This window comes from Neovison vison, chromosome 1 (genome assembly GCF_020171115.1).
Source record: "Neovison vison isolate M4711 chromosome 1, ASM_NN_V1, whole genome shotgun sequence".
In the NCBI taxonomy this organism is placed as follows: domain Eukaryota; kingdom Metazoa; phylum Chordata; class Mammalia; order Carnivora; family Mustelidae; genus Neogale; species Neogale vison.
Genome location: NC_058091.1, coordinates 161971306 through 161993778, shown reverse-complemented (window position 1 = coordinate 161993778; position 22473 = coordinate 161971306). Strand labels below are relative to the sequence as shown.

The 22473-nt window shown below is 61.8% G+C and overlaps 1 protein-coding gene across 1 annotated transcript in view; it reads left to right on the top strand.

The window, feature by feature from the left end:
* The window catches only part of OBSCN (obscurin, cytoskeletal calmodulin and titin-interacting RhoGEF), a 72233-nt gene extending 50479 nt beyond the window's left edge, over nt 1-21754 (top strand). Inside the window, exons 56-81 of the mRNA XM_044261640.1 lie at nt 8286-8552; nt 9231-9327; nt 9608-9729; nt 10264-10376; nt 10523-10691; nt 10833-10914; nt 11766-11966; nt 12478-12538; nt 12964-13041; nt 13361-13533; nt 13643-13669; nt 14246-14398; nt 14493-14538; nt 14652-14729; nt 15134-17138; nt 17621-17698; nt 18022-18132; nt 18288-18455; nt 19092-19214; nt 19334-19504; nt 19741-19825; nt 20026-20265; nt 20502-20725; nt 20866-20941; nt 21173-21322; nt 21438-21754. Coding sequence (XP_044117575.1) covers nt 8286-8552; nt 9231-9327; nt 9608-9729; nt 10264-10376; nt 10523-10691; nt 10833-10914; nt 11766-11966; nt 12478-12538; nt 12964-13041; nt 13361-13533; nt 13643-13669; nt 14246-14398; nt 14493-14538; nt 14652-14729; nt 15134-17138; nt 17621-17698; nt 18022-18132; nt 18288-18455; nt 19092-19214; nt 19334-19504; nt 19741-19825; nt 20026-20265; nt 20502-20725; nt 20866-20941; nt 21173-21322; nt 21438-21615 — 5276 coding nt within the window. The 3' untranslated portion in view covers nt 21616-21754. The remainder of the gene's footprint in view (nt 1-8285; nt 8553-9230; nt 9328-9607; nt 9730-10263; nt 10377-10522; nt 10692-10832; nt 10915-11765; nt 11967-12477; nt 12539-12963; nt 13042-13360; nt 13534-13642; nt 13670-14245; nt 14399-14492; nt 14539-14651; nt 14730-15133; nt 17139-17620; nt 17699-18021; nt 18133-18287; nt 18456-19091; nt 19215-19333; nt 19505-19740; nt 19826-20025; nt 20266-20501; nt 20726-20865; nt 20942-21172; nt 21323-21437) is intronic.
* The last annotated feature ends 719 nt before the right edge of the window (nt 21755-22473 follow it).

The window sequence follows — 22473 nt, the reverse complement described above, 5'->3', positions numbered from 1 at the left end:
TGGCTCTGCCTCCCTAGCCTGGCCTGGGGTGGTGTCTGGGGTCCTGGGATGGGTGTCACTGAGGGGAGATGTATTCCTGGGGGAGAGGTGGAGAGCTGGCTGCAGGACACCTCAGGCCTTCACTCCCACCTGAGGCCAGGGTTCTAGCTGTGCCCAGACTAACAGTGGCCAGGATGGGAAGTGGGGCAGCTGGCATCTGCCCCCGGCTTGCTCAGTCAGAGAGCAGCCCTATGGTGCTCGCAGGGCAGGCTGCAGCCCAGGGACAGCTTCTTCCATTTTGGGTTACCCCACCTAGAAGGGGCTACCTTGGCAGTTGGTGAGCCTCCTGTCACCAGAGGCATGCCGGCAGAGGCTGGACTGACACCTGGTGCAGCCGCGGCTTTCACAGTCGGACAGGCTGGAATACATGTCCTTCCAAGTCCCGAGTGTTGGCTTCTGTGATGCCTGGGGGTAATGGATCTAGTCCATCCTGGGGCCCAATGTCCCGGGGATCCTATCTGGACCCTCCTGGAGTCAGCCTACCTGGCATCTGGAGCTCGACCTCACAGCCATCACAGAGTGGGCAGGGGTCCATGTTCCTGCCTTGCAGAGGGCCTTGTGGTGTCTGCAGGCACCTTCACTTCCTGCCATATGGTGTCTCATGTTGGGGAGGTGCTGAGCGAGGATTTCAGCACTCCCTCTCGGGCTGGCAACAAGCGTGTCCTACAGAGACATTCACTTCATTGTCACGATGGGTCCCTTTCTGTCAACGTCTCATGGCTGTGAAGTCTGGAAGAGGGGCAGCCCTCCAATACCAGAAACATGGTACCTCACATCCAAGGCGGCCAGTCCTCACAGACCCAGGAGTTGGAGCCCGCTACCTGCTGCTTCCTAACCCTATCCTGCCGCTTCATCTTTAACCTGGTGGCTCCACAGCCAGAATAGCCCCAGTTGACCTTGTGGGGTGGGTGCCGCCCCCTCGCTTTTGGAGCTGCACTGGGCCAGGAGCCCCGCTTCGCACAGCTGCACCCCCTATGATTGCTGCCAGTATCCGCCAGGGCTTAGAGCCCATCAGGTGGCAGGTCAGATCAGGAACAAAGGCACCAGGAATGTAGCAGCCAAGACATTCCCTGACCACCACTCCCCAGAGCAGCAGGATGGGACTTCAATCAAAGGAGGGTGAGGGAAGGAGTTCTGGGTTTTCCCACTGCTCTGCACACAGGGTCAGGCCTACAAGTGGCAAAGTGGATCTCTCTGGGTCCAATTTAATCTAGACACACAAGGCATTTTGTCTGGATCGCATTCTCTCTCCCAGGGGCTTCCCTCTCCAGGAGGCAGCTGGCACAAACACACGTGCACATACATACACAAGTAAATGAGGCTTCCAAGGGCCTTACAGACAGAGCTGGTATCTTTAATTCACATGAACACAACTGGAGACAAGTTTAAAATACTCTTGGTCACTTAAGGGAAACCCTTTCTTTATGTGACTTCGGCAAAGCCTAAAATCCCACACACCAGAAGCCAGAGCACTGTGTGCTACAGGCCATGCCACTTGATTTTTCTGAGCATTCCACTCAGCTTTGTCCCCAGGATGGTAAGAGGGACTGCTGAGATCGGAGGGTACTGGTATCTGCTGGACTGCCTGCGGTCCAGGAGGGTGGGGCTGGGAGGGTTATCTCCATAGCAGGCTGGACCCTGCCTAGAAGCTGCAGAGGAAGAGTCCTCAGAATGGGTGAGAATAGGTTCTGCCTGATCCCAGATGAGTCCTATCCTGTCTCTGGGACTTAGGCCCTCCATCTGCGGTTTCCAGGAAGATGGAAAGATAGGACAATCAAGGCAGTTAAGTTTAGGGGAAGCTTTTATGGAGAGATCTAGGCTTCCCTGCTCACTCAGAGCTCAGGACTCTGTCCAGGTGTCTCTGGTTTCTCCTCATGGGATTTCCATGGCCTCATGGTACAGAGCTCAGATGTGCCATCTTTAGGACTCCAGTGTCCCCTTCCCCTGGAGAGACGCTTTTGGTCATTAGGATTTCTTATAAATTGGGCACGAGCCGTCCCAGTCTTAGTTTAGCTCCCATGGCTCCTTCCTTCCCCTACCCCAGCCTTCAGCTTCTTTCTGAGAAGTGGAACCTCCAGTTTGACGAGTTCACAGGGCTCCCTGGGCACATGGGCTGAAGAAGGAGCTGGGATTTCTGCCTGGGCAGGCCAGATGGGGCCCCTGCTCTTCCTGCAGTCCCTGCAAGACCCTCATTTCCTCATGTGGAACACTCTGAGGTCACACACGCTTATCCCCCAGCCACTCAGAGCAGGCACTGTCATCTCCATGTTAAAGAGGACAGAACTGAGGCTCCAGCCTAACACAGGCAGATCAGGCAGGGCTTGGATACAGTGCTCTGAAGCCAAGCAGGTTACTACACTGCCATGCCACTCAAAAGGTGTAGCATCCAAGCACTGGCTGATCTGTAACCCTCGCTATTCCGACTGTTTTCTTTGTAGTCACTGAGCAGGAGACTAAAGTCCCCAAGAAAACCGTCATCATGTAAGTGCAGGCGTGTTCCTAACCTTCCTTCTGACTGCAGTGCCCCTGCATGCCCACTAACCCACCTGGACCTTGTCCGTGTGGCCTGGCCACCTACTTTTCTAACTGCCTGCCCACATGACCTTTGCTCACCATGCAGGCTGCCAGTAATTTGCAGATGCCCCTGAGGGGATGCACCTTCCTGTGGGGCCTTGGCTACCTTCACAGTTCACAGCTCTCTCTTCCAGGGCCTCTATGGTTCCAATGTTTCCACAGGGTAGACTTACTATGTACTTCACAGTGGCTCACCTAGGGCTTGGACCCAGAATCACATCAGTTAATTTGGAGCTGGGACCAAGAACTGGTTCCCATGGTGGGTTAGAGGGAGGATTTTTACCCCTTAGACCCTAGGATCTAGGGCATTTTTGTCTAATAGAGATTTCTGTCCTATTGGAAATATTCTATTTATGATGTGCACTACAAGAACAGCCACCAGCCACATGTGGCTACTGAGTATTTAAAATGTGTCAAATGCAACTGAAGAATTGAATTCTAGATTATACTCTCATTAGCTTATATTTAATTAAAATAGTGTAATCCTGGTGGGAAGCACAGCTCTAGGTCCCTCAAAGATCTTCGAGCCCAACCCTAGCATTAGGGAGATGGGGAAATTCAGGTTCACGGAAGAGGCTTGCTCAGGTTGGTTCATGACAGAAAACCAGGAGATAAACCGTTTCCCGGGTGCCACGCCCACCACCCCGTTGATTTTGTTGGGTGCCCTCAAGTCTGGGGTTGCTGCTACTTAAATAAAAGCGGTCTGGAGCTGAATAAGCCCACAAAAGACAGAGTTGGTTCTGACCTGGATGTTCCAGTAGGAGGTGTGCACAGTGGAGATGGTGTAAAAGCTGGGAAAACCCAGGAGGCAAAAAGACTGGTCTAAGACTAGTTGACTGGGAAGCTCCAGTTGGTTCCTTGTGGGCCTATGAACTCCTAAAGGGGCCTGCATTTCGCCAAGTTTTGGAGAATCCTATCACCAGACATTTGGTCAGATCCTGGCTTAACCCTTCCTCAACTTCCTCCTTCCCCCAAGGCACATTGCTGCCCACAGCACATGCGGCCGTAGTAAGCATCCCTGGAGGTATGTGTTTGTGCCAGAGCATTACATAGACTGACGCTCCCTTTCACCTGTGAAGGGAGAAGTTCTATTATCTACATCGTACAGATAACAAAACGGAGAAACAGAGACAGGGCCAGGCTGCCCCATCAGTAGGATTTCAGAGAGGACTAGAACCTGGGGCAGCTGGACTAGATGACTCAAGAGGCATCCTGAAGCCTAGTCTATTCCAGGCTTAGGTAGTTGCTGGAGGAACTCAGCTGGAGGAATTGTACCAGGCATCTCCCCCGAGCGCACACCACAGAGTGGGGGCTTGACACGGGGAGGAATCAGGGCTTGCAGAGAGACCCCTGTCACCTGGCAGTCCCACCTGCTGTCCTGGGAGCCTCAGTGCAGGATGTCTACATGCCTTCATGAATGCAGTAATGAGCCCAACACAGGGAGGCATTTAGGAGGCATGACACCACTACCCATGCGACTGACTGTCCTGCCTTGGTGAACTGAAGAGGAATGAGGCCAACAGATGGGCCTGGCCCAGGTTCCCCTGATGTTTGGGCAAGCTCCGACCCAGGGACAAACCTAGTGCTCCTGAGCCTGGGCATGAGGCAGGAAGGTAGTCCTGTGACTTTGGAAGAGGCCACACTTCCAAGCCTCAGTTTCTCCATCAATTAAGTGGGGGTGTAGCATTTCCTTCTTACCAGCTGAGGGCTGAGCAGGCAGGACCTATAACTGCTGTGCACTTCAAGAGGTAGCACACATCTCTGGGCCCATCCCCGGGAGAATCTTCTCCTGGGTCGAGCCTTGAGTTGGGCAAAAGCTGAATGAGACGGAGAGCGAGCATGAGCTGCCTTAGTCATAGAAGGCAGGTGGCAACCGTATTGCGCTGTCAGCACATGTGTGCCCGAGCCGAGGAGAAAATGCAGGTCCAGGGGCCCAGGAGAGTTGTGAATTCCCCAGGGTTGGTGTGTTACTCGGCACATCCCTGTTCCCTGATACTGCCCGATACTCATTTTACCCACAGCACCCAGCAAGGTCAGGGGTCCTGGGTGGCAGAGGGGTACCGGGGCTGACTGGTGAACTTCTGAATCTTGGCCCTGGGCAGGAGTCCAGCCTTCTCTGCCTCGTGGTCCACACTTGCAAAAGGAGGTCAAACCCATCCCCCAAGGCTGCTGCAGAGTCCCTGGCCAGTGCCTGATGTTTACCCACATGCAATGGGTCTTGCATTCTGCCTCCTCTCCTGCTTCCTGCCCACTCCCATTTAGGTGGGAGGGGCCAGCAAGAGGAAGTGCTTGTCTGACATCACACAGCCCGTGATGGCCAAGCCACGCCCAGAGCCAGGTGTTTTCTGGGCTTCCCAACCCCCGGACGAACAGATCAGGGCACATGCAGCAGATCAGGGCTCTGACAACCCTCCTGGACCTAGAATCAGTTGCCAACCTATCTCCAGCTGAGGACCATTGAGGCTCCTGCTCCCCATGATAGGAAGCACAAAGCACTCATGGACTAGACGAGGAAGGGCACATGGTTGTGTGCCTGCTTCCCTGTCCATCAGCTCTGCAAGGAGCACTGGCCTCTCCAAATGAAGACGGCCATAAACAGAGGAGACACACGTGGAAACACTGTGAACCAAACCTGGTGTAGGTTGGAGGTGTCCTGTGCTGTAGCATGGTCCTCCCCGTAGCCTCAACTCTTGTTTTGAGATCTGCACACTAGAGCCTGAGGTTGGCCAGATGAGGCTTTGTGCTTTGTTTCACAGAAACAAACAGCCCCTATCTCTGGATAGGGGCTCCCGAGGGTGGGCCCAAGTACACATGGAGGAATGGGTTTGCGCAGTGTGACTTGCTCGCTACGCTGATCTGGTCACTCACATGGCCCCTGCATGTGCTGATGGCGCGGGCACCGGGCGAGGCTATAGGTCTCTGTGCACATCTTCTCTTGGCCCTCTCCCTGCAGAGAGGAGACCATCACCACCGTGGTGAAGAGTCCCCGTGGCCGGCGCCGGTCCCCCAACAAGTCCCCCTCCCGCTCGCCCTCCCGCCGCACTGCCAGCCCGCCCAGGCAGGGCCCATTGGCCCCCCAGCTGCTGTACTCACTGGGGGCCGGCCAGCCCCGCAGGCCTGAGGTGGATCCAGGCTGGAGGCCTACTGTGCCCACACTGTATGTGACGGAGCCTGAGTCTCACATGCCGGCCCTGCCCCATGGCACGAGGCCGCAGCCCAAGTGGGTAGAGGTCGAGGAGACCATCGAAGTCAGGGTGAAGAAGACGGGTTCCAGGGGTGCATCCCCCACCAGAGAGGCACCTGACAGCTCGGCAGGGCTTCTCTTCACGCTGCCTGGCGGGACCCCCATAGGAGACCCCAATGCAAACAACTCCAACAACAACCTACTGGCTCAGGAGCCCCAGGCCCAGGGCAGGGCCATGGTCAGCACTAGAGAGCCTCTCATCTTCTGCGTGGACACGGGGCCAGAGGAGACCCCTGAGCCGTTCCTTCCCCAGGCGGCTGAAGAGGAAATCCCCACGGAGGAGGTGGAGGGTGAAGACGGCATCCTGATGGAGGAGAACCTGGGCACCAACCGCCTTTGGGACCGTGACCCCAAGGTCCTCACTCATGAAGGCCGAGTGCTGACGCTGGCTGACCTGGAGGATTACGTGCCCCGGGAGGGGGAGACCTTTGGCTGCCATGGCCCTGTGCCCAGCCCTTCTGACGACCCGCCCTGTGAGGTCTCTGTGCTCCAGAGAGAGATCAGCGAGCCTACCGAGCCTACCGTGGGGCAACCCGTCCTGCTCAACGTGGGGCGTCCCCTGGGTCCTCAAAGCCTGCCCAGCTTTTTCAGTCACTGGGGGGCGTCTCCCTTGGGGCCTCAGGTCCTCGGCCCCGGGGGTGTCTCCTTCTGTATGCAGGAGGCCCAGGCTGGGAGCACTGCATCCTGGAAGCCGTCCTTCTGCATCCAGGTCCAGAGGTCTGCAGACAACGGCCAGAGCAGCTTCAAAACGGAGGTTAGCACCCACACAGTCAGCTTTGGGACAGTGGGCGAGACCGTCACCCTGCACATCCGCCCGGATGGGGACAAGACCCCCGGCCCCTCCCAGGGCTGAGGTCATGACCAGCAGGTGCCTGGCCGCTGGGCCCTGGGGGTGCATGGCGGAAACCAGCACTCCACGGACACATGTGCTCTGGACCTCTCCCTAAGTCTCCAAGAACTCAGGGCTGGAGCCTGCCCACCCCTCTCACTCCAGGCACTTGCTACCTCAGGGAGCCTGGTCCAGCGAAGACACCGTGCACAGACCTGGCATCTCAGAAAGTCCAGAAGGCTGGAGGGACTCGAAGACTGCAGCTCTGGGTCAGGGACTCTGCATCTGTCCTGCCTTGTTCACAAGGCCAGGCTGCCAGGTGCTCTAGGCTGCCACGTCTGCTCCGGGCCAGGGTCCCAGTCTTCCGCTCACCGGGGGGCTCCCCAGCTACATCTTCACTATGAACATTTCTCTCTGGCCCTGGGAGGCCTGTGTAGGGCTCAGCCCTGCTGGAACTCCTGGGCCTCTCTGCAGGGTGGACCAGGGTCTGTGTGTGACCCCCAGTCATAATAAACGGGTTCCCTGCAGTTCCCCTGCTCTGCTCTCTTGTCTCTCTGGTGGCTCCGGCGTCTTGTTAGGGAGGGCCCTGGGTCGGCACGCAGCATCTGCCTGTGGGTTCTGGCCATTCTTGGGGTCCGTGGGTGGAGGCGTGATGGTTCGCTGGCCTGCCTTGTTCACGTGGGCTGTGTGGCCGGTCACAGGTGCATATACTGGGATCAGGACAGCCTGCTGGGGGCTGAGCAGGACTTCCTGCCCCCTGCGCAATGGGGGCCGTTGGTGAGATTGACAGGGAGGGTGTGCGGTGTCAGGGGTATGCTCATGTTCTTGGATGGGGTAAGGGCAGGATGGGTGCCCCAGTGCCAAGGAGGGCAGACAGACAGCTGCCTGCCCAGGTATCTCTCTGTCCTAGAGGGTCTGAGGGTACAGAAGACCAGCAAAAGAGGAGGTCTGGGGCAGGGGAGAGCTCCAGGCAGGGGACCTGCTGGGAATGGAGTGGTGGGCATCCCAGGCATGCGTGAGGCTGTGGTGTGGCTCTGCAAACTGGCCTCCGGGTAGAAGAGGAAAACGTTCCAGGATCTGGGGGCAGGGCGCCCACGCGTGAGACAGTCTGAGCATTCCTTTGGGGTCTGTATGAGGAGCTGGGGTAGGAGCCCTTGGCGTGTGGTGGCCTGAATGGGGCCATGCTGCAAGTGCAAGGCAGGGAGTGGGGGCTGGCCTGGGAGGGCAGGAAGGAGTCCCTGTTCCCTGACAGCATCAGGCTGTCCCCAGGTTACCCTAGAGCATGGGGCTGGGTCCTCCCCAGCTTGGGTGGCCCAGTTCTCTGGGATCTGGAGTGGGCCATGGGGTAGGGGGTAGCCCATCCCAGGGGGAAGGGAAGGGGCGAACTGAGACTGAGGGCAAGCGAGGACAGAGGGTGGGTGTCCAGGCCCACCTGTCCCCAGAGGAGCCTGTATGCTCCTGTAGGTCCTGAGTCCACTGCCTGGAGTGGGTGGGTGGTGCAGGCAGGTGGGAAGGAGAGCTCTGAAGACTGGGACAAGGCTTCTGGAGCCTTTTCCCGGGTTCCAGGCCACTTCTCACCCTGACCTGCCTCTGCCACAGATGCTGCAGTCCCTCCCCCAGTTGCCCTGGAACCAGCAGACCGGGAAGTCACAGTGTGCCCTGAGTCTCCAGGACCCTCCACAGGGGACCATGCTGGCCCCAGCCCTGGCCGTGGGGGGCCACCCAAACTCCAGGAGGCTGGCCCCCAACCCCCAGGCACAGAGGCTGCAGCTGCATCTGATGAGGCCCAGTGGCCTCAGGCTGATTGGCAAGTGCCACCTGCTCTCAGAGTCCCGCCTGTGCTGGCCCCAGCCTCAGCCACCTCAGGTATCCATCCTGTGTGGGCAAGTGGGCAGAGCTCTGTGGACCCTGACATCCCAATGGCTCCATGTACTTCGCCTCAGTCTCCCCGTTGGTGAGACTAGGCAGGGAAGTGGGTGCTGGGAGGTTCTTCCTGAGTATATCTGTCCTCATCAGCCCTGGGCAGACAGCTGGGTACCCTGTGCTTCAGGGTAGGTCAGGAAGAGGAGGCAGGAGCAGGGGAGAAGAGAGAGAGAGAAGGGGGGAAGAGGCAGGAGGAGGGGGACGAGACAGAGGAGGAGGGGGGAGGAGGAGGACAGGACGGAGGAGGGGGCAGACCCCCACCACCACCCCAGACTGATGAGTCCCCCAGGGATATTGCCTTGAGTCCCCTCCCCCCAGAAGCTGCTGCACCTGGGTGTCCAGAGCCCTGCAGAGTGGCTGGTGAGGGGAGCCTTAGGGCCCAGGCTAGGAGCTAGGGCAGAAGAGCAGAAGGGTGCCTTGGGGTCTGGACTCTGCAGGGAGCCCCAGGCTTCAGAAGTTGGTGTTCCCTGGTGATTCTTACCCAGAGGGCCTTGCATCCCTGAAGTCCCTGCTCTGCCTTGTGCTCCCACCCTCTGGGCCGGGAGGACGACATGGGGCCCATTGTGGGGGACAGTCCCAGCTGCATCCCAGTCACTCACTACACCCCTTGTCTCCTACCAGTTGAGCCCCAGAAGGTGCCACAGCCTCTCCCTGATCAGGGCCAGAAGCGGGACTCGGGAGCCCACACTGAGGACCAGGGACGTGTCGTGCCCATCAGGTAACCTCCCTGGCATGGTGGGTTAGGGCAGATTGTGGGGGGGGACATCCCAGGGGCACAACAGGGAGGAGAGGTCACCCTCAGAGTGAGGGGTATTGGTGGAACCCTCTCATCGTCCAGGGCTGGGTCCCCTCTGTGCACATTCCCTCCCAAAAGGTCTGCTGCAGTCCAGGGAGGGGGAGGCAGGACAATGCCCCCTCACCCATAAGGTGAGGCTTGGCCGCCTGCACTCCAGAAGGATAAGAGAAGGGCAGAGTGTCATCCGGCTCCCTGACCACAGGATGGAGGGCACAGCCTGGCCGGGGGCAGGTGCGGTGCCGCTATGGGACATCCACAGCCAAGTGTTCATGGAGACCAGCCACAGGACATACGTGTACCAGGCCAGCGATGCGGCTGCCACAAGTAGGTTACACCTGTGCTCCCCATGCCCTGGACATGTTCCTCCTGCAGAGGAACCTGTGATGCCACCTGGCCTGTCCCAGCCTTGCTGTGGCCAGAGGCCTCACTGCCCCTTTCCCTGTATTTGCTGGGAGGTACATCCATGGGAGGGGTGAAGTCTCTGCCCCTGGGATGCTGATAGTAGGGAAGCAGATGTTGAGTGCTCCTCTCACCAGCAGGGGTGGACAGCGAAGGTCTAAGCAGGACAGACAGAGGTTAGATGGAAGGAAGCACTTCCTGGCCATTGGGGCCTGGGCAAAGTCAGGAGGGGGTTCTTCTCATTTGGGGTGTAGGTGCGCTCTGTTCCTGGGGAGACTATCTCAGGGCCTGGCTGCCCACCTGGTGTGTCAGGACAAGCCCAGGATCAATGCTGGTCCATGAGGGGTCTGTGACTGCAAGCGCCAGCTTGATGACTCCATGCTGGAGGGGCCATCGTGGGCAGGGCGGGAGGCACAGCTTGGGGCCCCCCTCCCTCACAGGCTTCCTCCTGCATTCCAGGGCCCCCGTCCATGCAGGTCACCATCGAAGATGTGCAGGCACAGAGGGGCAGCACAGCCCAGTTCCATGCGGTTATTGAGGGCAACCCACAGCCTATGGTGACCTGGTACCGGGTAGGGACAGGTGCTGTGTGGGGTGCTGGGCTTGGGGACTGTGTGGCATTCGCATCTGATGGCAAGACACTCATGAGGGCGGGACAGGCTGACTTGCAGGGGCTCCAGGGTGGGCTGATGGCCGCCTCACCCTTCTATGCCTCCAGGACAATGCCCAGCTGGTGGATGGCGCCCGGCTGAGCCAGCAGCAGGACGGGACCACCTACTCCCTGGTGCTGAGGGACGTAACCCAGGACGATGCCGGTGTCTACACATGCCTGGCCCGCAACGCTGGCGGCCAGGTGCTATGTAAAGCAGAGCTGGTAGTCCATGGGGGTGAGTCGGGCGTCCCTTCCAGAACCCCAGTGTCTGCTACTCGCGGGCACAGAGTGGGTGGGTGGTCTCTCCACAGGCTCCAGCACAAGGGGAGATGGCCATCTTTACCAAAACCAAAGGCTTCCCGCTCCTTGACTGCAGGAGACGGCGAGCTGGAGTCAGAGAAGCAAAGTTATCGAAGGAAACTGCACTCTTTCTTCGAGGTCAAGGAGGAAATTGGAAGGTATGGTCCAGAAAGCCAGCCCCAGGCGCCCCTGCCTCCCCCTGGAAGCCCCGCCCCATGCCCGCCTCTCGGAGTCCCTACCCCGAGTCCCCGCCCCCATCCCCGCCTCCCAGAGTCCCTCCCTCAGACCCCGCCCCAGCCCCGACTCTCGGAGTCTCTCCCTGATACCCCGCCCCTCAGCCCTGCCTCCTGAGACCCCGCCCCTCAGCCCCACCTCCCCGAGTCCCCACCCCAGCCCCGCCTCCCAGAATCACTACCCCGAGTCCCCGCCCCGGCCCCGCCTCCCAGAGTTCCTGCTCTGAGTCTGTGCCCCCAGCCTCGCCTCCCGGAATCCGTACCCCCGAGTCCCCGGCCCCAGCCTCGCCTCCCGGAGTCCCTCTCCCCAAGTCTTAGCCCCCCAGACTGCCTCCCGGAGTCTCTACCCCGAGGCCCCGCCCCAACCCCGCCTCCCGGAATCACTACCCTGAGTCCGTGCCCCCAGCCTCGCCTCCTAGAGACCCTACCCCCAAGTTTTAGCACCCCTCCAGACCCGCCTCCCGGAGCCCCCACCCCTCAAGTCCCCGACTCTCAGCCCCGCCTCTCGGAGTCCCTACCCGGAGTCTTCGCCCCTCAACCCTGCCTCCCCGAGTCCCTTCCCCCGAGTCCCATCTCCAGCCCCGCCTCCCAGAGTCCCTACCACCGAGTCCCCGCCCCCAGTCCCGCCTCCCGGAGTTCCTACCCCGAGTCCCCGCCCCGGGAGCCCGGGCTTCCCAGAAGCACCGCCCCAAGAAGCCACCTTCCCAGGAGGACTCCTCCAGCCCTGAATCCCGGGAGCCTGGCACCGGTGCCCAGCGTGGCTCCCCTCCTCCCAGGGGCGTGTTCGGCTTCGTGAAGAGGGTGCAACACAAGGGAAACCAGATGTTCTGCGCAGCCAAGTTCATCCCCCTGCGGAGCAGGACGCGCACCCAGGCGTATCGCGAACGGGACATCCTGGCCACGCTGAGCCACCCTCTGGTCACTGCGCTGCTGGACCAGTTTGAGACCCGGAAGACCCTGATCCTTGTGCTGGAGCTGTATCCCGCCCTCAGCCGGAGAGAGTGCGGAGAGGGACACGCCCTGGGCAGCCAAGGGTTTGAGGGCTCCCCCCTGCCTGTTCTGGTGTCTGCACCCGGCACCTTCCTGGCAGATATGGTTCCGTGGACCCGGAATGTGGGCAGGGCTGTGTCCACAGGGTCCAGCACATGCCTTCGGTGGGCTCCTTTCATGCTCCACGTGGCCTTTCCAGCAGGGAAGTCCCACTTGAGTGGTTGCCCTCAACCCTAATGCCCTAAAGGGTCCTTGGGCTGCCCATCCAGGCTCCAGGGAGCCACATGCGCTATGCGCTCCCCTCCTACTTTGCTGCTGCCGCCCACGTATGTCAGCCCCTCTTCTCAGGATCCCTGTCCCTCCTGCCCTCCTCAACTAGAGCCCCTGCCTTCCCAGCATGGCCCCCATCCCTACCCCCACCCCAAGAAAAGACTTGCCAAAGGTGTGTGAGGCTGGGTGGGTTCCAGACGCCAGAGCTTTCCTTGATCCGAGCCCCAGATGCTCGTCAGAGGAGCTACTGGACCGTTTGTTCAAGAAGAATGTGGTGACAGAGGCTGAGGTGACCAGCTGCCTCCTGCTCCCCATGCCAGCACAGGCCCCCAGCACTCCCCAGCTCAGAGAGCTTCTGAAGTTCCCCAGGGTTCCTGGGGTGTGGCAACTCCTCAGGAGCTCTCCCCAAGCCCTCCCATATCCTCCCCCTCCCTGATGGGCCCTCCCAGACCCTACCTCGCCTGGGGCTGTCCTATCCTGGGCTTGAGACAGCGCTTCCTGCTGTGGCCAGGCTGATCCATGGCTGGGCTGGAGGAATCCTCTGGCCTTGGGGGCTTGGGGGTCTGGGAGGCTGTGCACATAGCTGCCCCATGGGACCATCCCAAGCTCAGAGCTGGAGGGAAGAGAAGGCTTTGCAGGTGGGAGTGGGACAGGTAAGGAAGTGGAGGAGGACATGGGGGATGGCTCCCACCTGAGCCCTGGCCTTGGATGTAGGTCAAGGTCTACGTCCAGCAGCTGGCTGAAGGGCTGCAATACCTGCATAGCCAAAGTGTTCTCCACCTGGACATAAAGGTATGTGGCCCCTTGGGGTCCCCAGGGACCTGGGAGGACAGGTGGGAGCCTGGAGCCTGCTGGCTGTAGGGGTGGCGGGGGATGGGGGAAGGTACCCAGGCTGATCTCCTCTAGATTCCATTAGCACCTGTTGCCTCTGGGGATGGGGAGCTCTTTCTGGAGGGGTGCAGCTGGGATAAATTGGAGCATGTCCCCAAATGGAGCTGAAATCCCCCCAGGATAGCCCATAGTTCCACACTGTGGGGTCCCATCACAGCCCTGAATGCTCCCTGTCACCTCCCTGGCCGTGGGCTCACCCCTCCCTGACTCTCCCTAACAGCCCCCCAACATCCTGATGGTGCACCCTGCTCGGGAAGACATTAAAATCTGCGACTTTGGCTTTGCCCAAAAAATCACCCCAGGAGAGCCACAGTACAGCAAGTACGGCTCCCCAGAATTTGTGTCCCCAGAGATCATCGAGCAGACGCCTGTGAGCGAAGCCTCCGACATCTGGTGAGCTCTTAGGCCAGCAGGTCCCCCCAACACACTCCCTGCCCTCTCCTCCTGCCCCTGCACTTCTCAACCCTGAGCACATCCTTTGACTGTGGTTTTGTTCCTGCAGGGCCATGGGGGTCATCTCCTACCTCAGGTGAGCAGCCCCCCGCCTCTGTCCACCACCTCCTCCTCCGAAGCCAGCTCCAGCGCTCTCCCAGCCCCCGCATAAGGCCCATGGGAGGCCGTGAGCACTACTGGCTCCTCCCCAGACAAAGACCCAGGACCCAAAGGGCAGCTATTATGGGAACCAGTGGTCAGCCAACTGATAAGTGGTTCCTGCTGAGCTCTCCTCGTACACACCCTGTCCCAGAGGAGCTCTGCCTAGTCAGTGGGCAAAGCAGTGCACTGTGTCCCTAAAGGGTCTGGGTAGTTTGTGGAAGTCCCCTCATAACAGTTACTGCTGCCCTGGGGATGCTGCCAGTATAGGTGGCACCTGGATCCCAAGCTAAGGCTGGGTATGTACTCCAGGCTGACCCTTCATCCGTGTCCCAGGCTGAACCTGGAACTCTGGGAGGATCTCAGACCATTGTGGGGATTCTCAGGGCTGGATGGCAGTGGCACTGTGGCCGTCCCCAGGCAGGGCTGGGGGCTTCCTTGTCCTGGCCACCTGCCCCCTATGGATCCAGAAGACCAGGTCACACCTGAAGGCAAGGCGTGTCTGTGCTTTTAGCCTGACCTGCTCGTCCCCATTCGCTGGTGAGAGTGACCGAGCCACCCTCCTGAACATTCTGGAGGGGCGGGTGTCCTGGAGCAGCCCGGCAGCTGCCCACCTCAGTGATGATGCCCGGAACTTCATCAAGGCTGCCCTGCAGAGGGCCCCTGAGTGAGTGCACAGCCCTTCCCCCACTCGGGGTTCCCCGAGGCCTGAGCCTGCAGCTGACCCTCTGGCCTGACCCCTGGCCTTCCTGTCCTCCTAGGGCTCGGCCCAGTGCAGCCAAGTGCCTCGCCCACCCCTGGTTCAAGGTGAGTAAGCTGAGCCCCAGCAGGCCTGCCCAGGGAGAGAAACGGAGGCCTGCGTGGGCCAGCGGGTGCACCAGGGTCTCCCCTCACGGCCCCTCTCACCTGGGCCCCCTCAGAGGTCCATGCCCGCGGAGGAGGCCCACTTCATCAACACCAAGCAGCTCAAGTTCCTGCTGGCCCGCAGCCGCTGGCAGGTGAGCGGCCAGCCTCCGGGAGTGGTGGGGGGGGGGGCGGGGGCGGGGTGCAGGTAGATGCGGAAGGCGGGGAGAAGAGAGCTGGGGTTGGGGAGAAGGGGGTTGGGAACCGCTAGGCGGGGTTAGAGACAAGGAGGGGCCTGGAGGCCCGCCAGAGAATCCTGGCCCCGTGGGATGGCCGTGCGTCCCGGCGGGCCTGGGAAACCAGAAGCCTTGTTCACCTTCGCTGGCATGTGCGCTCTCTGGGCCGCGGGGTCTGGGCGGGGGCGGAACGACACAGCAGTACGGCCTGAGGCTGGAGCTTGGCGCGCCTCCCAGCCCCTGGGTGCCCCTCTGGGCGCACCAGGAGCGGGAAGGCGCGGGTACGCGGCTGACGCCGCCCTGTCTCCCGCACCCTCCCCCAGCGCTCCCTGATGAGCTACAAGTCCATCCTGGTGATGCGCTCCATTCCGGAGCTGCTTCAGGGCCCGCCCGACAGCCCGTCCCTCGGGGTGGCCCGGCACCTGCGCGGCGACGCCGGCGCCTCGTCCAGCAGCTCGTCCTCTTCGTCTGACAACGAGCTGGCCCCCTTCGCCCGGGCCAGGTCGCTGCCGCCATCTCCGGTGACGCACTCGCCGCTGCTGCACCCGCGCGGCTTCCTGCGCCCGTCCGCCAGCCTGCCGGAGGAGACCGAGGCTTGCGCGTCCGCCGCGGCCGCGCCTCCGCGCACGCCGCCCATGGGCGCCCCGGGCTGCGTGCCCCGGCACAGCGTGGTCTGCAGCCTCTTCTACGAGCAGGCGGGCGAGAGCCCGGAGCGCGGAGGTCCCGCCGCGGGCGGCCGGCGGCACCCGGCCCGGCGGCGGCACTTGCTCCAGGGCGGCTACTTCGCCGGCGCCCTGCCCGGCCTGCGCGAGCCGCTGCTGGAGCACCGCGCGCTGGAGGAGGAGGCCGCCCGGGAAGAGCAGGCCGCCCTGATGGCCAAAGCGCCCTCCTTTGAGACCGCCCTGCGGCTGCCGGGCTCCAGCGCCCGCGGAGCCCCCGGCCGCAGCCGCTCCCTGGAGCTCGACCAGCCACACGCCGCAAGCTCCTCCACGGAGGCCTGTGGCGGAGGGCAGTGCCCTGGCCCGGCCCTCTCGGGCCTCCAGGCAGGCTCAGGGGAGGGCTGGCCAGGAGGGGTCACCTGCGCCAGGGAGATGGAGCATCTGGAGGGATCCCAGCAGGGGCCGCGACTGTTAAAGTCCCTCGGTGTCGACCTGGGGTCCACTAGGCAGGAGGGGTCCTGTCAGGACAGCTGTTGGGAGCAGCCCGCCCCTCCCATTCATCCCTTGGAAGGCTGTGGCCCCCATAAGACTGTTACACCACAACCTTCTGGCTCCTTCCCTTCAAAGCAGTGCACAGGTGACTTGGTACACTTAAGCTCCTTCCTCTCTGGGGAGCCAACAGCTCTCGTCTCCCCAGCCCAAGAACGCCCCCAGCCAGGCTCTAAGAAGGGAACAGAGCACACTCCTCTCCCTGGGAGGCCAAATCTTCCTAGCACCCCAGGGCTGGCCTTCCCAGTGGGCACTGAGCCCGGCCCCTTACAGGATGCGGAGGGCCTGGCCGGGGAGCTGGAGGACACGTCAGAGGTCGAGCCCAGCCCACAGCGGCCTCAGGAGCAGGCCACCACACGGAAGTTCTCCGTGGGGGCGCGCCGTGGGGGCTATGCAGGAGTGGCAGGCTATGGCACCTTTGCCTTTGGCGGGGACGCGGGGGGCATGCTGGGGCAGGGCCCCCTGTGGGCCAGGATGGCCTGGGCCACCTCTCAGTCCTCTGAGGAGCACGATGATGCTAGGGCCCAGAGCCCGGCCCCCCAGGCCAGCGCGGCACCCCCTCCTGAGGGCAGTGGGGCAGCTCTAAGGGCCTCCCTGGAGTTGAGCGCATGGGAGGACTTCGGTGGGGGCTCCCAGGTGTCCCTGGTACAGATCCGAGACCTGTCTGGGGACTCGGAAGGGGCCGACATGGTGTCCCTGGACATCTCAGAGGTGGAGCCTGCCTACCTCAACCTGTCTGACCTCTACGACATCAAGTATCTGCCCTTCGAGTTCATGATCTTCAGGAAAGTCCCCAAGCCTGTGCAGCCAGAGCCCCCACCATCCCCTGAGTCTGAGGCTGGGGAGGAGCTGGCGGAGTTCCCGGAGGCTGGGTGGCCTTGGCCGGGTGCACTGGGCCCACCGGCCAGCTTGCAGATCACAGAGGAGCCAGAGGACATGGAGACCTTGCTCAGAGAGACTGTGGGCAGTAGGAAGCGCAAGTGGTCAGCCCCCTCGGGTGGCCTCTTCCACTTCCCAGGGAGGCACACGCTGCTGGAGGAACCCGTGGAGCTGGGTCTGCGCCGGAGGGTGAGGGCCTCCATGGCCCACATCTCCCGCCTGCTAAAGGGCAGGCCTGAAGGTGACTCCCGCACCCTCACCCACTGCCCTCCGCCCTGGCAGGGGCACCTCGCCTCCCTTGCTCAGAGGGTATCAGCTTGCCCCCTCTACTGGTCTGGTCCAGGGCCCTGCCTCCCCTTGCCATACACAGGGGCTGCTGTTCCAGAGGTCACCCACATGGCCTCACCCTCTCCCCAAGTGCATCTGAGGCCCAGTGCGGGGATCTCAGGAGGCTTGGAGATCCCCCTACAGAGAGGATCCAAGCACGACAGCCCTGTCTGACCCATCGCTGCCCCTGGGGCCCTTGCAAGATAACTATAACTGATCCTGATGGGTCAAGAGGGGTTGGTCTCTGCCACAGATGAGCTCCTTTGCCACAAAAGCCTCTGGGATCTTCTGCCACGTGGGAATCCCACAGTGCATGGCTCTGAGGTCTTCCTCCTGTGCTCCCAGGGGAGCTGGGCTCCTCAGGTGTGACTTTCAGAGGCCTCTTCCTCCCTGCAGGTCTGGAGAAAGAGAGTCCCCCCAGGAAGAAGGCAGGCCTGGCTTCCTTCCGGTTGGGCCTGAAGAATAGGGACCGAGGTGGGTGCCCTTCCCAGGAGCTGAGCCATACTGCAGCCTAGGGGACCTGATTGTGGGGGAAGGCAACCCCTTCCTGGGCCCAGACCAGTAGAGGGGGCAAGCTGATACCCACAGGGGCTGGAAACTAGATTACTGTGGCACTAGCAGTTCCAGTACCCAGCACTGGGGGAGTCCTGGAGGACTTCCTGAAGGAGAGGTGCTCATTGAAGATGAGCTGAGCAGGCATGGACTTCCCCAGCATCCCCCCTCTCAGGGCTCCAGGGCGTATTCTCGGGTTGGGGACCACTTTTGAAAGCCTGCCTGCCCCCTTTCCCATGCCCTAGCGCCATCATTTCTAAGGGAGCTTGCAGATGAAACAGTGGTCCTGGGCCAGTCCGTGACTCTGGCCTGCCAAGTGTCGGCCCAGCCAGCTGTCCAGGCCACCTGGACCAAAGGTAAGGAGGTGTTCTGCAGCTTGGGGGCAGGAAGGCAGGGGTGTTCCTTGGGGGCACTGCTCTCATCATATGGAGAGAGACGGGCCCCAAGAGGGCAAGGGTCTCAAGGCAGGGTGCCTCTTGGAGCCGCTCCCCAGGCCTGCTCTGTCCTGCAGACGGGGCAACCCTGGAGAGCACCAGCCGCATCCTCATCTCCTCCACACTCAAGAACTTCCAGCTTCTGACCATCCTGGTGGTGAAGGCTGAGGACCTGGGAGTGTACACGTGTAGTGTGAGCAACACGCTGGGGACAGTGGCCACCACGGCTGTCCTCCGGAAGGCAGGTGAGTGGACTGCACCACACCCCTCTGTGGGGATGGGGCAGGGACTGACACCGATGGGGGGCTTCTGGGGAACCTGGAGACCACCTGTCACTTGGTGAGTTGGTTCCTGCAGGTCCCCTTCACTGAGGAGGCCCACAGAATGGGATGCCTACCCCCCGGTCATCCCCTTCGGGGTTGCAGAAGCCCTGGGTCCTCCCTGCAGACTGGGACCCCCAGGAGGGGGAGCAGAGGAGGCAGAGCAGGGGCTGTGGGACTAGCTTGATTCCCACAGTGGCCTACCACCTAGTGTCCTTCAAGGCTGCTGGATGAAGCTGAGTGTCTGGGACAGGCCCCTCTGATGGGATTCTGCAGCTGGCAGAGGGTCATCAGTTAGGGCCACTCTGCGGGGCTGCTGAGCTACCCTGGTGGGAAGGGGAGCCTGGTGGGGCAGACACTGACCGAGGCCTCCACCAGAGGAGGCACTGGGCCCCTTTAGCAGTGGGCGCTGGAAGGGGACCTGCATGAATGGAGCCAGGGGACGGTGGGCTCAGGGACCTGGCAGCAGGTGCAGGAGGGTGAGGCAGGGCTGGCTGGGCTCCACACTGCGGTGGGGAGTCATGGGGAGCCCCCTTCAGACTGTGGACCATGGGCCCGCAGAGCGCCCCTCGTCTTCTCCACGCCCGGACATCGGGGAGGTGTATGCCGATGGCGTGCTGCTGATCTGGAAACCTGTGGAGTCCTACGGGCCTGTAACATACATTGTGCAGTGTAGCCTGGAAGGTAGGAGCCCTCCCTAGGCAGCCCTGGGGTCGGCAGGGGGTGCCCCTCTGTGCTCCCTTGGGGAAGGGTCTCTCGCCCCCAGACTCTGGCTGTCCCTCACCCACCCCTGTGTGGCCCAGGCGGCAGCTGGAGCACGCTGGCTTCTGACGTCTTTGACTGCTGCCACCTCGCCACCAAGCTTTCCAGGGGTGGCGTGTACACTTTCCGGACGGCCTGTGTCAGCAAGGCGGGCATGGGACCTTACAGCAGCCCCTCAGAGGAGGTCCTCCTGGGAGGGCCCAGCCACCTGGGTGAGCCGCTCTGCAAGGCCTGGGGGCAGCGGTAGTGGGGTGCCCTGCAACTTCATTGGTCACAAGCACCGACTGGGATGGCTTGTCCTAACTGGTAGGCCCTTGCCCCCAAATGGCCCAAGGGAAGTGAGATCAAGGTGTGGGGGTTGGGAGGCCTGGGAAGGGGTATGGGAGACCATGCTGGGGGGACCTGGAGCTGTAGGGGTGCCTCCCGGTCACTGGCTCGTCCCCCACAGCCTCGGAGGAAGAGAGCCGTGTCCTGCCCCCGGCGCAGCCCCTCCCCAGCAAGCAGACCTTCGCCTTCCAGACACAGATTCGAAGGTGCCACCGCCCGCCGCCCACTGGCTTTGCCGGCTCCCCGCCCCCACCCCAGCCTCCCTCCCCACTCCTCACATCCACACAAGCTTGGAGCGGAGCATCTGCGCCCTCCTCCCCAAGGCTCGCTGGGTTGGCTCTTCTGATCCCGGGAAGAAGGGCGCGTAGGGAGTCTTTACAAGCCCGGCCGGGGCTTCCTCTCCCAGGGGCCGCTTCAGCGTGGTGCGGCAGTGCCGGGAGAAGGCCAGCGGACGCGCGCTGGCCGCGAAGATAGTGCCCTACCGCCCCGAGGACAGGACTGCTGTGCTGCGCGAATACGAAGCCCTCAAGAGCCTGCGTCACCCGCACCTGGCCCAGCTACACGCCGCCTACCTCAGCCCCCGGCACCTGGTTCTTATCTTGGAGCTGTGCTCGGGACCCGAGCTGCTGCCCTGCCTGGCGGAAAGGTGAGGCCCGGCCTGAAGGCGGGTCCCTGGCGGAGCGGTACAGACGCCCGGGCGAGGAGGGGCTCAGGATGCGAACCGACTCACACCTCCCCGCCCACCTCCCAGCCCCGCCTCCACCGGTCAGCCCAGGTCTGGGAGCTAAGCAGACCCTCCCCAGCAGACCCACAAAAAGGCCCAGTATTCCCGCGCTCCCTCTGCCGTGGACGGAGCCGAGCCCCCTCCCCATGCGCCCCCAGGGCCTGCTACTCGGAATCGGAGGTGAAGGACTACCTGTGGCAGATGCTGAGCGCCGCCCAGTACCTGCACGCCCAGCGCATTCTGCATTTGGACCTCAGGTCCGAGAATATGATCGTCACCGAGTACAACTTACTCAAGGTCGTCGACCTGGGCAACGCCCAAAACCTCGCCCAGGAGAGGGTCCAGCCCCCCGAGAGGTTCAAAGACTACGTGGAGACCATGGGTGCGCAGAGGGCAGGCGCCAAACTGACCTGGGGGGAAAGGGTGGGCCCGGAGGAAGCCCCGACCCCGTCCTGGCTGCCTCCCCATTGCACCGCACACACCCAGCCTCTCCTCTATGCGCTCTCTTGTGTCGGCCCCCAGCTCCTGAGCTCCTGGAGGGTCAGAGTGCCGTCCCGCAGACAGACATCTGGGCCATAGGCGTGACAGCCTTCATCATGTGAGTCCCCCAAGCGCAGGGGCGGGAGACTGGGGATCCATCCAGGGTGCCCCCGGAGCCCCTGTGGGGCTTCCGTCCGAGGGCGATCTCAGATCTCGTGTCTTCCCATATATGTGAGGATGATCCCAGATCCCCGTGCCGCCCCATCCATCGAGAGTGACCCCAGAGCCCCCGGTGCCCCCGCACGCTCACAGGAGGGTGACCTGAGTCCCCTGACCCCCGCGCGCGTAGGTTGAGCGCGGAGTACCCCGTGAGCAGTGAAGGGACACGTGACATGCAGAAAAGCCTTCGCAAGGGGCTAGTCCGTCTGAGTCGCTGCTATGCGGGGCTGTCCGGTGGCGCCGTGGGTTTTCTCCGGAGCGCTTTGTGCGTTCACCCGTGGTAAGGCAGTCCAACCCCCTCCACCTGTCCCGGCCTGCCTGTCCCACTTGCTGCCTCCCTTCCCCAACCGGCCCCAGCTCTGAGAGCGCAGCCGACACCTTTGCCCTCCCTCCAGGGGCCGGCCTTGCGCGTCCAGCTGCTTGCAGTGCCCGTGGCTAACCGAGGAGGGCCCTGCTGGCTTCCAGCCTGCGGCCGTGACCTTCCCGACTGCGCGCCTGCGCGCCTTCGTGCGCGAGCGAGAGAAGAGGCGGGCGCTGTTGTACAAGAAACACAACCTGGCCCAGGTTCACTGAGTACGTGGCCTGGCAGAGAGGATGTGTTGGGGGGGAGGGGGGGGAGGTCGCCCTGCTGGGCTTCACCCCCTAATGTTCCCTCTAGGACTTGCTGTATACACACCGACACACCAATAAAAAGCAGAACTGGATCGTGTTATCTGCTTGCTTGTTTTGTTCGGGGAAGGAGGTGAGGGTCCTGCCACCTCTCCTGGGACTCCTGGATGCTCGGAGGTGCATCGGCCTGGGCCCCATGGTCACCTCCCTGGCCTGGTGTGGCCTCCAAGAAAGGCTATTGGCAGCCCTTTCTCTGTCTGAAGCAGAAAGGAGCATGGTGAGTGACCAGCCAGGCCATCTGGAGGGAGGCAGGGGTGGACTCCTGTACCAAAAGGCGGTAGAAGCTGAGGAAGGATCCTGAACCCCAGCCTCTACGGGCCCCGCCTCCCTCCAGCTTCTGCTAATGATCTGACTACTCCCACAAGGGAAATCTCATTTGGAAAGAATCTGTCCTTCCGACATTGCATGAACACTCGCTGTCTTGTTTCATCTCCACCGGTTCTATTAAGTCTAGTTTCCGTTGGAAATGGCCTCCTGCCAGTAGACCCTGCTGGCACAGGAGCACTGTGCCCAGGGACCATCTCTGAGGCCTCTGGGAGGGTCCCTCCACAGTTCTGTGGCTCTGATGATGCTTGTTGGGACCCGGGTGAACAGAGCTCTGGTCTTAGCCCTCATGGTTTGCATCAGAGACTGCTGCTTCCTCTCCATCATGTGTTCACCAGCCCCAGCTGGCCAGGTGCCCATGGAGCCTGGCTCTGGCCATGGGGACCCAGGTGAGACCGCGCAACCTGGCCTCTGAGGCCGCATTTTTTTTTCTTTTCA